At 40.6% G+C, this 15669-nt stretch overlaps 3 protein-coding genes across 4 annotated transcripts; 2 read left to right on the forward strand and 1 right to left on the reverse strand.

Annotated features, from left to right (window-relative positions):
• Positions 1 to 11: 11 nt before the first annotated feature.
• On the reverse strand, positions 12 to 7742 carry LOC115619977. 2 transcript variants are annotated; one of them, XM_030513014.1, is made up of 8 exons: positions 7353 to 7742; positions 4060 to 6761; positions 1967 to 2532; positions 1626 to 1904; positions 1413 to 1474; positions 1030 to 1355; positions 765 to 907; positions 12 to 701 (listed from the first exon to the last, which is right to left on the reverse strand). In XM_030513014.1, exons 1-8 carry the CDS (start codon positions 7669 to 7671, stop codon positions 605 to 607), a joined length of 4494 nt encoding a protein of 1497 aa, XP_030368874.1. In that variant the 5' UTR covers positions 7672 to 7742; the 3' UTR covers positions 12 to 604. The 2 variants fall into 2 exon arrangements, with proteins under 2 accessions (XP_030368874.1, XP_030368873.1); XM_030513013.1 differs by having other exon boundaries at positions 1030 to 1474.
• Positions 7743 to 7972: 230 nt separating this feature from the next.
• LOC115619978 (40S ribosomal protein S16) lies at positions 7973 to 9501 on the forward strand. Its single transcript, XM_030513015.1, has 5 exons — positions 7973 to 8067; positions 8143 to 8184; positions 8352 to 8483; positions 8702 to 8816; positions 9239 to 9501. The coding sequence occupies exons 1-5, from the start codon at positions 8056 to 8058 to the stop codon at positions 9382 to 9384; spliced, it is 447 nt and encodes a 148-aa protein (XP_030368875.1). The 5' UTR covers positions 7973 to 8055; the 3' UTR covers positions 9385 to 9501.
• A 1334-nt stretch (positions 9502 to 10835) lies between these two features.
• On the forward strand, positions 10836 to 14949 carry LOC115634655 (structural maintenance of chromosomes protein 2). The gene is made up of 8 exons (XM_030532512.1): positions 10836 to 11084; positions 11147 to 11458; positions 11517 to 12246; positions 12304 to 12731; positions 12796 to 12942; positions 13006 to 13128; positions 13193 to 13386; positions 13442 to 14949. The coding sequence occupies exons 1-8, from the start codon at positions 10917 to 10919 to the stop codon at positions 14865 to 14867; spliced, it is 3528 nt and encodes a 1175-aa protein (XP_030388372.1). The 5' UTR covers positions 10836 to 10916; the 3' UTR covers positions 14868 to 14949.
• Positions 14950 to 15669: the final 720 nt, after the last annotated feature.

A 15669-nucleotide genomic window follows, 5' to 3' on the forward strand; every position in this document is an offset into this window, starting at 1 on the left:
AATTCATTCCCTTTAATATTTTTAAAACTTTATAATATTTACATGTAATAATTAATAATAGGCTTAATAAAAATTATGATCTCAATTCGAAAATTTCCTACTGTAGATAGGTCCAAATAAATCGAACAATTGGCAAAACATAAAAACGCGTTTCAACTTAACGATATTACAGATTTTGCTGTTGCTAGAGTATGGCAAAAAAAATCAATAAATCATTCATATGATTTTGGTGCACATTCCATTCACGGTCCGAGGTCATCGAACTTGCACAACACCACGTCAATGTACAACAACAAAAATATATATCTTTCAACAATAATATTCATTTTCACATTTATCACTATGCAGGGGCTGCGGCTTTTCATCTCTCTTTTTTTGTTTATTTGATTTTTTGGGAGTGGGTTTTTTTTTTACGTTGACTGAAAGCAACATTTATATATTAGGTCGCGTGAAGAGTTCAACTTACCAGAATTCAAGCACGCTATATAGAATGTTTTTAAATTTTTTTGTTTGTTTTTTGGTTTGTTTTTGTTTTGATTTAAGTGATTTAATATGAATAGGATTTTGAAATCGAAGCATGTGGAGCATAGTCTGCGAATTGTTTTCAGCAGACGACCGGTAAATGCATGTAAGAACAGTCTGTATCCTCGCAACGACCCATCAATTCGAAGGGACAGATCATGCCATTGACATCGACTTGGCTGCAAGGGAGGAGAAGAAAAGAAATGCATTTTGATTAACCAGATTTTTTGGGTGCTACACACCTGTTGTAGTTGCGTGACATGGGCGTGTGATATTCTTTCAGAAGACTCTCCTTGATGGGCTCTTCTCTCAGTTCTTTCATGAAGGAGACGGTGTGGGGAGCCTGCACCTTTGTGGACGATGTAGCTGCCTCGTTTGCAATTATCTGAAAATAAACTCAACCAATTGATTAGCATGGGATTAGTACAAAATGCGCGACACAAAGAGCGTAACATTAGTTGAAGTCATAGGAAAATTTGAAGCAAATTTTAAACAAAATCCACGCACATCGTCAATTGATTTTTCGACAGCATCGATTGTAGTTGCACCTTCGCCTTCTGCGCTACCCTCAGCTGCTACTATTGTATCACAATCTTCTAATATGGCCTCGGCAGCGTCTAGCTTTTCTACAGTTGCAAGCTCAGTTGTTTGTTCGGAAGGGACAAACGGCTGGGACTGGAAAGGCTTATCTTTGGATGCGCTAGGAATTTCTTTGGGTTCACAGCTTGGCTCAGTGGGATCAGCAATCTTCGCCTCATCATGTGGCAGAGGGGCAGTTGATTCATTAAGCGATTTTGTCGCAGCTGTTGTGGCTGGCGAATCTTGATTAGTTTCTGTGGGCTCAGTTAGTTTTGACAAATCCGTATATTTAATTATCGAATTATACAGACGAATCTCTTTAGTCAGCTCCGATGATTTGCGCTTTATCTCCGACTTTCCCTCGTCCAACAACCTGAAAGAGAAATGTTTGTAACAACATTGGTTAAGACTGGATAGGTATCAGCAAATCGTCTAGCCGGGCCATCCGATGTTTCCCCCGAAAAATAGCGAGCGTTGTTTTCGTCCAGCAACTCCCATTTTGTAGTTGGAGTGTAGAGTAGTACCTGTAGTCGTCTCCCTTGATGCTTTTCCCAAGATCCATGGCCGCATTGTAGAGTTTTGAACGCTTCTGCTTCAACGATATGATGATCTCATGCGATGCCTGTATTTCGGGCTGAATGCGTGCCAGCTTGGCCTCCTCTTGCTTCACAGCCTGCTTTACGGCTTGCATCTCGGCGTACAGTTCTTTGAGGCGCTGCGAGCAGCGAAGTCGAGTGATCTTCGACTTCTTCGCCTCCTCGACCATATGCAGCGATTTATCCAGATTGGCAATCATGCTGCCGCTGTAATGTAAATCGGAATTTAGTGTTACCGCTATATTCTAATTATTTTCCTGCATATGTACCCAATTTTCAGGAACGAACTTTCAAAGGATTTGAGCCGACTTTCCTTTGGCTGCTGCAGCTGAGCTTTTGGAATAGCTGCTGCTTTCGCTGTGACTGTTTTCTGGGCATTTGGATGCCCGGCTGCTACAACAGGTAGTTTAACATCGGTAACCGTTTTTAAAATGCTTATATTCTTCTTTGTCAACACCTGTGATGGCTGCGCTGGAGCATCTGTAACTGTTGCCACCACCTGTGCTGCTGATGCGGAAGCACTATCGTTGACAGGATTTACATTTACAGGATTTACATTTATGCCAGCTGCTTTCGTTGCTACCGCTGTTGTTTTCTTCGCAACCTTGTTGCTACTTGGCGGCTTGAGGGCTACTGTTTCGGATGATGCTGCTGCTGTAGCTTCCACAACTTTGTTTCTTGCGACTTTAGCTGGGACCATGGGCTTCTCCGTTGCTGTCGCCTTGTTCGTGGAACCTTTTAATGCCTCAATTTTTTTTCTCTTCTCCAAAACTTTCATACGTTCGATGAGACGCACGTATTCCCTTTGCGACTCCATGGGAAGATGTTTCACAGCCTGCACAACGAAATAAAGTCAAAGATGTATTAATTCATCTACACACGTAAATGATTCCGGCAGCAAGAGACCAGACGAGCTGGAAGCACATCCCCAGACTTCATTATTTGACTTGGTTGATCTTCATATACTCTTTTGATACGAATTCGGTCTAACACGATTACAAAATTGTTACATTTTCTCATTGAACACGGTGAAAAACCTCGTTCTTACACTACACCTAATTCTGTTTTTACACGGTAGATTGCTTCCAGGAACAATAAGTAAATATATGTATATGTATATAGTACATAGTTGTTAAGGTGAGAAAATCTTTAGTGAAATGGTTTCACCGTTGAATGAAATAAAATAGTATAAAGTGAATTATAATAATTGCAGTTTCTACAAAAGAAAATGAACCATACTTGTATGTATAAGGAGTGCTACTATGAAGCTTTAAGAGCAAAAAAACTCTTGATTACGAAAACTGTTGATTATAAATGCCACAAAATGAATTTTCGCTTTATTTCAATACCTACATATCTGTTCTGTTTTTACTTTTGAAAACGTTTGCCATTTGAATAAACCTTTGTATGTTTAAACAGTAAACTATTTTTTATGCATTTTTCGAAGTCTAGGAACGTAACCTGTATCGAGCGAAGCAGGATTGGCAGGATATGGCGTCTGCCAGCTACGAAAAGGTTGGTGTTATGTTCGGCAGCTGAGGCCGAACTCATTATTATCTGTATAAGAGAGCATGTCTTTAACTACCACCTTTGTAAGACAAGTCTGTTTGTTCATGACGATTGTTAGATTTATTTATAGGTTGCGCCTTTTAAGTTTTATGGAATGCACTTTCTCTAACTCGGTTCTTTACTAAGGTGAAGAAGCTGCCGCTCTTTCTAAGAAAGGATCCTCTGATTGCTGTTAAACTCACTTGGCTTCAAGTCAATGGTTTTCTGCTAAACTCTAAGTATTATGTGCAACTTAAAATGTGTAAAACAAAAAATAATAATCGATGTTCCATTAAACATCTATGTTTGCTCTCGATATATCGAGCTTTTACGATACATTGAATAGGTCAATATCGAATCACAAATCGATGTATTTGATCCGATGCATCGAACATCGAGTTTTATATTGGAAGTTTGGCCATTTTTGGTTAATTTGTTTTAATTGTGTTATTTTGTGTACCGAAATATTTTATTATATCACCAAACAAAACAAGTGTCGTATGGATTATTACGACAAAAAAGTTAGCAAAAAACCTAAGTGCAAGAAATTGTAAATTCCAATTAAATCAATTTTAATTTGAATATTACAATTGGATCAAATTTAAGGCGTTTGCAAACCATACAATAATTAGCAGAAATAGTACACCTATTTTGATGAATATAAGGAGACAGAAAAACCTTATAAATTGTACATACTTATGATTTTCTGTGTATGGATAGGAAAAGTCTACATAAAGACGGACGGGCAGACAAGTCAGATAAAAAGCTGTTGGGCAAATATATATATTACTTTTTGAATTTTCGATCTACATACCGGCGAGGTTTGCGTCTTCGTTTTAGGTTGAGGGGCAACCGCATTATTAGCCTCATCAGTGCCTTTTTCCACTGCCGTTGGAGTTGTACTCTTAACCGTCTCTTCTTCGTTGGCCTTTTTCGCAATCCCATTGGCATCTTCTGGTTGTTCAGTGCTGCTTAGTTCTTCTGGGCTTTTTTCACAATTTGAGCGCGCCTGCTTTAGGAAATCATCCAGCCTCTTCTCAAAGTACTCATTAATCACAACTCGCCTTAGATTTGACGCACTTGCTGACGACTCTAGAATCTCGGAATTGGGCGTGTTAGACCTGGTTGTAGAATTGCTGGCACTGCCCATCGTGAGGCTCAAAGGACTTGCGTTATCAGAGTATTTGGTGTAACCAAATCGGCTCATCAGCTCATTGATTGGCAGGTCCATAAGCTCATCGTCGCTATCTGTGGAAGATTCTGCAAGGTTTACAACCACGCGATTGATTTTGATGCTGGCCGAATCGTATTTTGTTATCAGACGCGAAGTACTCGGTGGTTTATTGGCGTAATGCATGGGCGCCCCTCCCTCCTTGATGAGAAGTGTCGCGGGCCGCTTGGCGCTCAACTCATCTAGCATGGCAGTTTTACGCTTCACAGTAGTTGTTTTATTGATAACCTTGTTCGGCTTCACGATTTTAATGACCCCTGGCATTGGCAAATTTTGTCGTCCATTCGGCGCTACTGGTTGCAATGCCTTGGAAGTGCTTGCAGGCTTCTTTGGGGCTACGTTGCGAGTAATTGTGAGTGTTGAGCTCGACTCAATTGCACTACAATTTTCCAACTGCTCTGCAGAAGGCGAAGGAACAGGTTGAGGGGGTATAACCTTTTCAGCTGCCAGTGGAACATTTTCATTTGGAATGGGAGTTGGTGCTACTTCCTTAGTTATTTCCACAATTTCTGAAGGTGCAGGTACAGATGTAGCTTCAGTTTTTTCAGACTTGATTGGTTCCCGCTCAATTTCTATTGCTACGGTGACTTCAGGCTTCACTTCATTGGTGGCGAGCTTCTCCGGTTTTTGTTCATCCATTTCTTCAGCTTCATGCTTTGGCTCATTTAGATTCGAAGAACAACTTGTTGCTATATCAGATTTTGCAGACGCCTCCTCTTTAATGGGCTGCATTTGAAATCGGCGCACCGCTTTCTTCAATATAGCTGGACTAGGGACTTTATCATCAGTTTTTCGTTTAGCTGCGATGCTTGATAGAAGCTGTAAGCGCAGTTCCTCAGCTTCATCGGTTTCCGGGCTTGGCGGATCAAGTATTGGAACTATCTCACTTGATACAGGTACAGAAACAAGTGCAGGGGAAGGGACGTTTGTCTTTAATTTGGAAAGCAGCATTGCGCGCAAAACGCCGGCCTCATCATCACTTGACTCTGCCACAGATTTAATCACACTTTTTGAACGCGAATTTTCCATGGATATTGATTGTATTTCATTGATCGAGCCATGATTTGAATGCTCTGTAGGTTCAAGAGAATGCGCGTCCCTGGCATCGTCATCATCAATTAGAACTTGCGGAATGTGATAGGATGGTGGCGGCGGTGGATAAACCTCTTCGTCGTCATCATCAATAACAATCGTCATTGGCACGGCCGGCAGAGAACTTGGCATATTATAGTTCCAGTTACCATCGCTGAAAAGTGGTCCACACAGCGTTTCCTGGCGTTGCGGTTGCGGCCAATCGGTGTGCCACTGATCGTAATGGCTAGGTCCTTGATCGCTATCGGTGTCTGCCAGATCCATATCGACAGCTTTGGTGTTTTCATACGAATTGCTTACATGATATTCCACCGGACTCGTTACGCGCTCTGGCGATGCAGCCGGACTAATGTCCATTAGATCGTCGATATCGTAATCTGTGTTAATTGTCGGATGGACACGTTTGATCATGTCCGTTGGCGAGTAAGCGCGCTCGGCATCGCGTTTTTTGCGCGCATAATGCTTCTTGAGTATGACAGATTTCAATGCTAATAGACGTAGCTGTACTTCAGGTGACTCTTCTAATGGATTTTCAGAATTTATGGAGGTTGATGCCGGACTTGATCCGTCAAATTGTGTTTCTTTTTCATGAAGTGTTTTAAAAACTTGATCCGTTGTTGTTTGAGGACTGCGATACCGTGGACTTGGTGTTTGACGAATCCGCGCTTGTAGACGCTCCTTCAAGCTATACTTTGGTTTTATATCATAGTCCCCATTGCGTGCCAGTGCCACCCGCAGCTTAGCACGGCTCAACTTTAACCGCTCTAGGTCTTCATCATCGTCTTCGTCATCATCTTCTTCGTCCACGTTGATATCGTACTCACAAATCTCATCATCCGTCCCCCTATCTAAGGGCTCGACAATGATGGACTCATTGAAATGCTGACAGGTATGGGAATGGTGGTGATGATGATGGTGATGGTGATCATGTCGTCGTTTCTTGCGCTGGCTGTGTGTACGGCGTGAGAAGGGATTGCGCTTGTAATCGCAATTGTTATCATAATATCCTTGTTTTCTACTTTCCATTCGTTTAATTTTATGTTTACTATACTTTCTTGGCGGTGGATGCTCATCTTCCGAGAAGCTTGAAATGTCGGATAGCACGGGAATCGGTTGAAAATCTTGATAGTCTCGTTGTTGTGGCAGGACTGATGGTGCGGACGGTTTGCTGTCCGCTTGTGGTTTCTGATAACCTGCAAACAAATATGAGTTAGACAAATATATAATAACAGGTAAATCTCAGAAAAGAAAACTAAGTAAGAAAAGTAAGAAATTAAAAATTCAGAGAAAAATCAGAAACCTCAATTGATGTTAATACAAATTGCTGATATGCAAAAAAAAAAACAAAAAAAAAAAAAACATTTAATTCTTCTGTAAAATATATTTGTTTTTACAAAGAAGGGGCTTAGGGCCCATATTTATGTGTGTATGTGTAAAGTCAAAGAAACTGCAACGGCTCTCACGGGAACTGACAACAGCATTTTAGTTTATAGAACTCGAAACAATAATGATAGATTACGTCTTTGCTACTTTTCTTATCACACATACACATGCAGGTATACATATGCATACATAAATGTAGATTACCCGCAGCGTATTACATGTGCATATGAATTAAATATAATACTGGAGAGAAATATTCTATCGACACTGTCCTATATACTCTCAAGTCAAGTAGTTGCATAGATATGCTTGTGTGTATGTATAAGATAGAGATTGAGCATTATGTGTACAAGGTCGTGCGAGTGCGTAACATTTCTAACATGTTGCTTCAGCATGCTTACTATATTGATCGGCGAGGTTGGCGGAGAGAACGTCTAAATTTTCCAAATCACCATTCTGGTCCTCCAGTTGTCGAATGCGAGCGCGTAGCTTGAACTCCTCGTCCTCGGACGATATAATCATTTCATATTCATCCACAATTTCGCCCTCTTCACATTCGCTAACGCCGTCTTGCTTAACGCTGACGCCATTGTCCTTATCGAAAATTACCAAATCTTGGACGTGCGTGGTCTTTCTAGGCTGGGTTTGCGTGGCGCATCGGCTGTTTGGTTTCCCTAGAGATTGTTCTGCTCCAAAGCTCTGCATTGTGCACACAACCATCTTATACTCTAATGTAAAAAATAACACTTAATTCGACCGTTTTCTAAGAACACTACGGAAAATAATGATATTTCCTCTTTTTCTTTAGCTAGCTTGGCGTTGCCACACTACTATGCGTTGTCACAAAACTGTCAATCAGTGTTGTTAAACTTTTAATTAATATAATTTTCCCAAAATCCCATGCAATTATTTAGAAATACAATTAAAAATAATCAAAGCGTAATTCCTGTACGCAAAAATCGCTTCTTTAAGTTATTCCATAGGAATATAGCAAGTGCTTAACTATTTAATTAGCGCCCTCTGTGTGTCAAAATAGAACTGTCATTTAGGGTTCAGTGTCACAGGCAATACTTCCGCTCTTTCCTACCCAACTCGCGGAGCAAAATGCAGCAAAAGGTATGTCAGTCTTGTGAAAATTGCCGAAATGTGTAAATATGTGAACTAAATTTGTGCAAATGTTGTATTTTTTAGCGCAGAGAACCCGTGCAGGCCGTGCAAGTTTTCGGACGCAAGGTGGGTATTCGAAAACACAAACATAATACATTTATTCGCACGTGTCAAAGCAATGAAGCGCCAGACGCTGGCCGCTCGTTGCTGAGGTTATGTTTGTGTGTGCGATGATTCTATACGGTTGCTAAATTTCGCCAATTTACTGAATTACTTTCTCGTTTCTTTTGCAGAAAACCGCCACCGCCGTAGCTTACTGCAAGCGTGGTAGCGGTCTCCTCAGGGTCAACGGACGTCCCCTCGAGCAGATTGAACCCAAAGTTCTGCAATACAAACTGCAGGAGCCACTCTTGTTGCTCGGCAAGGTGAGTGTGAAGGACAATTAATACCACCATATATGCCAAATACTTCATATTTTATATGATGATAACATTATCCCGAAATTGAAGTCAAATGAGAAATATAATGTTGCTGATTTTGTGCATAAACACACATACATATGTGTATGTTTGCCCGAGAAAAGGATCAAACACCTTGTGTACGTAATGTGAATATTTACAAACATTATTCTCTTCCGTTTTAGGAGAAATTCGCCGGCGTTGACATCCGTGTGCGCGTCAGTGGTGGTGGTCATGTTGCCCAAATCTACGCCATCCGTCAGGCTATTTCCAAGGCCCTAGTTGCCTTCTACCAGAAATGTAAGTGAGCTCTTTCGTGAAAATGTCTTGATCTGCCTTTAAAAGTGTTTGCTGGAAATATAACCTTGTTTCCCGCAAATTATTAAGGTAATGGCTAGAGAAAATACCATTAGGCGCATATACCAACCAAACTGCAAGCATATAATCAGCTCTGTTTGGGTGATGCTGCAAAAACATTCAACATCCTTATCCGTACATAAAGAACCTTCTACCAGATTTTTGTTGGAAGTCAAATGTTTCGAACAAAAGACTAATAGAAGGAAGAGCAACGAACGCGGCAATCAAAGATAGCAGGGGGACCCATTTCGTTGCCCCTGCTAGTTGAGGCTGCATCGACATGCTTCTAGATTAACTTTTTGTCAAGCAGACAACAAAAATTTATGAAAATTATTCTAATTGCACAATTTTTTTTGCCTTTGCAGATGTCGATGAAGCTTCGAAGAAGGAAATCAAGGATATTCTGGTACAATACGATAGGACCCTCCTGGTTGGCGACCCACGTCGCTGCGAGCCCAAAAAGTTCGGTGGTCCAGGTGCCCGTGCTCGTTACCAGAAGTCATACCGTTAAAAGTTCTGCTGGTTTTCAAATTGGATTTAGATATTTTGTACAACTTGAAAATATTTGCGCGCTTTCTCTGACATTGAGATACATGTGAATAAACAGAATAATAATTAATTTTATAAATTGTTGATCATTTATTTGAAAATAACGAGTTCAGTATAAAAAGCATTCATGCTATTCCAATAACATTAACGGAAACCTTAACTTATGCTTCGAATTGTTTCTCCTTATGACGCTGCAAGGTTCTTATACCATTGAACGTTTCATTCGGGGCGCTGTGGTTTAATACGAATATGGATTAAAAAAAATGTAACAATTGAATATAGAACCTTAAAAAGCGTTCTATTATAATAGAAAGTTAAAAAATTGAAACCATTATTCAGGATGAATTCCAAAATTTCATAGTTATATATTTTTGTGGACCCTAAAACTTATTCTAAGTACAGGACAAATTTGTTTTTTTTTTCACTAACGAGCATTTGGTTAATTGTGTACTTTTGCATATGTGCGTATATATAATAGTCTGACAACTACAATCTCAAAAGTTTGCATCTAGATTCATTTTCCCTCCATTCATCCTCTAGTTTTTATAGAAATACTAGGTGGGGTGAAAAGTAACCTCCTTGGGAATGAAAAAAATTTTTAGTTTATTCAATATAGTCTCCTTTTAGGGCTATACACTTAATCCAGCGATTTTCCAATTTTTGTATCCCATCGGAAAAGTAGTTTTCCGGAAGGTCTGCAAAATACTCCTCTGTAGCGTCAATGATCTCTTCGCGCGAGCTGAATTTTTTATTTATCAGCCATCTTTTGAGATTTGGGAATAGATAGTAATCAGATGGAGCCAAATCGGGTGAATAAGGTGCATGAGGAACCACTTGGAGTCCTAAATCGGTTATTTTTGCCATGGTTGCTATGCTTTTGTGTGCCGGTGCATCGTCTTGCAAAAATAAAATTTTTTTACGCATCATGTGAGGCCGTTTCGCAGCGATTTCGGCCTTTAATCGCTCCAATAATGAGCAGTAATACTCGCTGTTTATTGTTTTCCCTTTTTCGAGATAGTCCACGAAAATTATGCGACGACAATCCCAGAAAACTGACGCCATGATCTTTCCGACCCATTGAGCCTCCTTCGGCCGCTTCGGAGCACTCGTGCCAGCTTCAGTCCATTTCCGGGCACTCATTCTGCTTTCTGGTGCATAGTAGTGGATAAAGGTTTCATCAACTGTCACCAATCTACTCCAAAAGTCCACGTCAAGGAGGTTACTTTTCACCCCACCTAGTATATTTACCCAAAATTGCTCGCAATATTCAACAATTTGATTTAAACCGCCAATGCACCCAAATGTGCAATCGATAATGTATCGGAGGCGAATCCTATCGATTCGTTTACCCACCGCTAGCGTCATTTGTAGCATTTTGTAAAACGGCGGCAAACGCTTTATTTATTATTTTGTTGTGGAAACTGCTTACTGCTTATTATTTAACTTGCCGAAGCTGGTGCAGAACGCAAGAGGCGACTGCCTGATTGGTGGAAAATGTATATAACGAAGCTTATTCTCGATGGCTTCAAATCGTACGGTCGCCGTACTGTAATCGAGGGTTTCGATCCGGAGTTCACAGCGATCACGGGCTTAAATGGGTCAGGAAAGTCAAATATATTGGACGCAGTTTGTTTTGTGCTTGGAATTAGCAACTTGCAAAATGTAATTAAAAACAGGAGCCCCAAATTGTTGATGAAATTACTAATCATACTTGATATACTTAGGTACGTGCCTCTGCTCTGCAAGATTTGGTTTATAAAAACGGCCAAGCGGGTATCACAAAGGCAACGGTGACAATTGTTTTCGACAACACGAATGCGGCCCAGTGTCCACAAGGATATGAGAAGTGCCGGGAAATCTCGGTGACCCGTCAAGTGGTTGTTGGTGGCAAGAACAAGTTTCTCATCAACGGCAAGCTGGTGCAGAATAAGAAGGTGCAGGACTTTTTCTGCTCCGTGCAGCTAAACGTTAACAATCCGAACTTCCTTATAATGCAAGGCAAAATAAACCAAGTACTCAATATGAAGCCTAAGGAGGTAATTATAGGTGTGCATCGTACTATGTTTTCGGCTTTAAAGCTTGCATTCGTTACAGGTGTTATCTATGGTTGAAGAGGCAGCCGGCACTAGCATGTATAAATCGAAACGCGATGCCAGCAAGACGCTTATTGAGAAGAAGGAGATGAAAGTGCGCGAAACGACGGCCCTGTTGGAAGAGGAGGTGCAGCCCAAGTTGGACAAGCTCCGCAAAGAACGCGCTGCCTACCAGGAGTATCAAAAGACATGTCGCGATATCGAGTTTCTCACTCGTATACATATATCTGCGCAGTATCTGCAGCAAAGGGAGGCCTTGAAATCTGTGGTAATTAAGGAGCAAAAGATAGAAGCGCATATTGACAACTGCCGGAGCACGCGTGCCAGTAACATCGAAGAAATTCAAAAGATCGAAGAGTCGGTGAAAGAGATTCAACACCAGGTTGATGCTGAAATGGGCGGTGCTCTCAAGGATCTGGAGACGGAGCTAACAGCTAAGCAAGCTGTTCAGGCCACCACTTCGGGGAGTCTAAAGGCTGCCCAGGGTACAATTGGGCAGGACGAAAAGAAGATACGAATGGCAGCCAAGAACATTAGCGATGACGAGGGTGCTCTGGCCAAGAAACAGTTTGATATGTCCAAGGTGCAGGGTGAGTTTCAAAGTCTAAAAGATGCGGATATAAACGATGCCCAGGCATACGAGAAGGCCCAGCGCAAATTTGAGGCAGTCTCCCAGGGCTTGTCCACCAACGAGGACGGGCAGGCATCAACATTGCAGGAACAGCTGATCGGTAAGCTAACAATTTCTACGCATTGCCATCTATTTTAACATAACATTTGTTTTTCAGTTGCGAAACAGCAATTGAGTGAGGCACAGACAACCATCAAGACATCCGAAATGGAGTTGCGACACACACGCACATTACTCAAGCAGAAGGAGAGCGAAACCCAATCCAATGATGCAGCATACATTAAGGACAAAAATCTCCAGGAAAACCTTGAGGCTGAGATTAGGAAATTGGAGGGCAAGATGGGGCAACTCAACTATGAAAATGGTAAATACGAGGAATTGAAGCAGCGTAGACATGAGCTTCAACAGGAAATACGTGAACTAAAGCGGGAATTAGACCGTCGGAATGCTTCTCGCTATGACCTGCAATATCAAGACCCAGAGCCGAGATTTGATAGACGAAAGGTGCACGGCATGGTGGGAAAACTTTTCAATGTAAACGACATGCAAACCTCCATGGCATTGACAACTACGGCCGGTGGCAGTGTACGTAGAAAACTATTTTTGAATGCTAGAGAAATACAACTGACTGCATTATTTTTATTTAAAGATGTATAGCTATGTTACGGATGACGACGTTACAAGCAAAAAGATTCTGCAAAAAGGAAATCTACAGAGACGCGTCACTCTGATACCCATCAATAAGATTACGCCACACGCTTTGGACAAAAATGTTATTGACTATGCACAGGCTAAGGTAAGGATATTCTTCTAGTATCCACAGAATGGCAATACAGGTTTGATTACATTTATCTCTCAGTACGGCAAGGAGAATGTTAATTGGGCATTGTCGCTTATAAAATACGATAAATACTTTGAGCCAGTCATGAAGTTTGTTTTTGGCGGCACACTCATTTGCAAGGACTTGGATGTGGCGAAAAAGGTAATAGAGTTATAAAATCAAAATAGCGCATCATTTATAAAATCAACTGTAAATATTTATTCAGGTTACTTACGACAATCGTGTCAAGTGCCGCTCTGTAACGCTGGAAGGTGATGTGGTAGACCCGAATGGCACGCTTTCTGGTGGCGCTGCTCCCAAAGGCGCTAATATATTGGAGGAGCTATACTCTATTAAAAAGTACGAAAATGAAATAGCAGACAAGCAGGCCGAACTAAAACAAGTCGAAGAAGAGTTGGTGTAAGTGACCAAACATTATTTTTATTATAAACTAATTTACTTTTCCTTTTAAAAGTGTCATTGAAAGAATAGCGCATACCTATAATTCGCTAAAGGAGAGCTTTGACTTGCGCCAGCACGAATTGACAATGTGTAAGACCCGCTTGGCCAACACAGCCTTCCAGCAGAACCAGGCCGAAATCGAGGAGATGAAGGAAAAGGTCAAGTCGTTGGAGGAACAAAATTCGTCGTCGCGAGAAAAGCAAAAGACAGCTCAAGTGAAGGTGAAGGACATCGAGGCAAAGCTTTCCGATGCCAAAGGATATCGCGAACGTGAGCTGAAGGCGGCGAGCGCTGAAATGAAGGAGGCCAAGCAAAGAGCGGAAAAGTCACGGGCGAACTGGAAGAAGCGTGAGCAAGAGTTCGAGACCCTTCAATTGGAAATAACAGAGTTGCAGAAAAGCATCGAAACAGCAAAGCAACAGCATCAGGAAATGATTGATAATCTCAAAAAATATAAAACTGAGCTAGAAGAACTACAGCAACGCAGTTCGACAGCGGCAAACGAAGTGGCAGAATTGGAGCGGGAAATTAAGGTACAGAAGGACAAACTGAATTCCCAAAATAAGGAAATGAAAGTATTATGTGCCAAGAGGGATAAAATGGAGAAGCAGAATGAGGAATTGGAATTGGAAATAAAAAAGAAAGAAACAGCAAAAAATAAGATTACTAAGGAGGCACAAGATGCCAAGAACCGAATGGAAAACCTGGAAGAAAAATATCCGTGGATACCAGAAGAGAAAAATTGCTTTGGAATGAAAAACACTCGTTATGACTACTCTAAAGAGGATCCCGTTGAAGCAGGAAATAAATTGCATAAAATGATGGAGAAAAAGGATAAAATGGAACGCTCGCTAAATATGAATGCAATGATGATACTGGAGCGGGAAGAGGAAAATTATGAACAGGCGCTGCGACGTAAACAAATCGTGGCCATGGACAAGGAAAAAATAAAAAGTATTATAGTTAAAATGGATGAGGAGGAGACAGAACAGGTGCGCAAGGCATGGAGCGAAGTTAACGAGAATTTCAGTGGCATATTCAGCTCATTACTGCCTGGCGCCCAAACCTGCCTTCACCCGGTTATGACAAATGGAATATTGAGCGGTCTGCAAATAAAAGTTGGATTCAATGGCGTGTGGAAAGAAAGTCTTGGTGAGCTGTCTGGTGGTCAAAAGTCTTTGGTCGCCCTCTCCCTAGTACTGGCCATGTTAAAGTTCTCCCCAGCACCGCTATACATTTTGGATGAGGTGGACGCAGCTCTTGATATGTCTCACACACAAAATATTGGCAGCATGCTGAAAGAGCACTTTACGGCCTCGCAGTTTTTGATTGTGTCCCTTAAGGATGGTCTCTTCAATCATGCCAATGTCCTTTTCCGCACGCTTTTCGAAGAGGGCGTCTCAAGCGTTTCACGACAAGTTAGTACCCGCAAGCGCTGAAATCTTTATAATTGTATTGTTTTTTATAACTTAACTTAATAATGTAAGCTTGAGAAACCGAGAATAAAATAAACAAACCAGAGGCATTTGGTGTGTTAATCTAAAACTGATATAACGATATTTTGATCTTTTACCTTACAAAGTAACTGAATACTAATTCAGGAAAATTAACTTCTTCAAAATGATAAATCTCTGAAGAGATATCCATTGCATTGGATTATATAAATGCGGCTTGATTAAATAATCAAATCAATTAATCAATTGTTTAACAAAATAATTAGCTTAATTAAGTATTAATAGCAGATTAAAAATGAGCTTTGAGTCAAGTGAAGTGCCCCTTTTTTGAACGGCAAGTAATGGATTAAAATAAAGTTCCATAAGAGTTGTCTACTTTTTATAAAACAATTTTTAATGTTTTTTAAGTTCCATTTACGTGCGATGTCCTTTACTTTTTTATAATTTAATTTAGTTTTTCATAATAGTGTCGTGTAATCGATTTGCTATGTTCATATTGTTTATATTTTTGAGTGTATTATAAGTATCGATTCAGATTATTGTAATTTTAAAGCCTCTTTAACTTTATATTTATACATCAACAGATTTTAAATGTTTTTGTTTGTCGACATAAAAAACTAAATTAACAAAATAAACCAACTAAAATTGTTTTCAAGCAATGGAAACCGTTTTGAATATTTGAATTAAATTGATCGCCAATTTCCAACTGGGATGCAATATTTATCGAAACGTCAAACTGACGTTTGGTCACAGCGACAAAGAGAACGACGTGACCGACAGGGACAAA

Source organism: Scaptodrosophila lebanonensis, unplaced genomic scaffold (genome assembly GCF_003285725.1).
Source record: "Scaptodrosophila lebanonensis strain 11010-0011.00,11010-0021.00 unplaced genomic scaffold, SlebRS2 tig00000001-arrow-pilon, whole genome shotgun sequence".
In the NCBI taxonomy this organism is placed as follows: domain Eukaryota; kingdom Metazoa; phylum Arthropoda; class Insecta; order Diptera; family Drosophilidae; genus Scaptodrosophila; species Scaptodrosophila lebanonensis.

Excerpts from the sequence above, each read along its gene's own strand:
- LOC115619977 (XM_030513013.1), bottom strand. The coding sequence starts at position 7,671 with ATGGTTGTGTGCACAATGCAGAGCTTTGGAGCAGAACAATCTCTAGGG. Across the intron at positions 1,905-1,966 it reads AGTTCGTTCCTGAAAATTGG|CGGCAGCATGATTGCCAATC; the intron begins GTACATATGCAG and ends TTTACATTACAG. Across the intron at positions 702-764 it reads ATGTCACGCAACTACAACAG|CCAAGTCGATGTCAATGGCA; the intron begins GTGTGTAGCACC and ends CCTCCCTTGCAG.
- LOC115619978 (XM_030513015.1), top strand. Across the intron at positions 8,185-8,351 it reads TGCAAGTTTTCGGACGCAAG|AAAACCGCCACCGCCGTAGC; the intron begins GTGGGTATTCGA and ends TTTCTTTTGCAG. Across the intron at positions 8,817-9,238 it reads AGTTGCCTTCTACCAGAAAT|ATGTCGATGAAGCTTCGAAG; the intron begins GTAAGTGAGCTC and ends TTGCCTTTGCAG.
- LOC115634655 (XM_030532512.1), top strand. The coding sequence starts at position 10,917 with ATGTATATAACGAAGCTTATTCTCGATGGCTTCAAATCGTACGGTCGC. Across the intron at positions 12,247-12,303 it reads ATTGCAGGAACAGCTGATCG|TTGCGAAACAGCAATTGAGT; the intron begins GTAAGCTAACAA and ends TTTGTTTTTCAG. Across the intron at positions 13,129-13,192 it reads ACTTGGATGTGGCGAAAAAG|GTTACTTACGACAATCGTGT; the intron begins GTAATAGAGTTA and ends ATATTTATTCAG.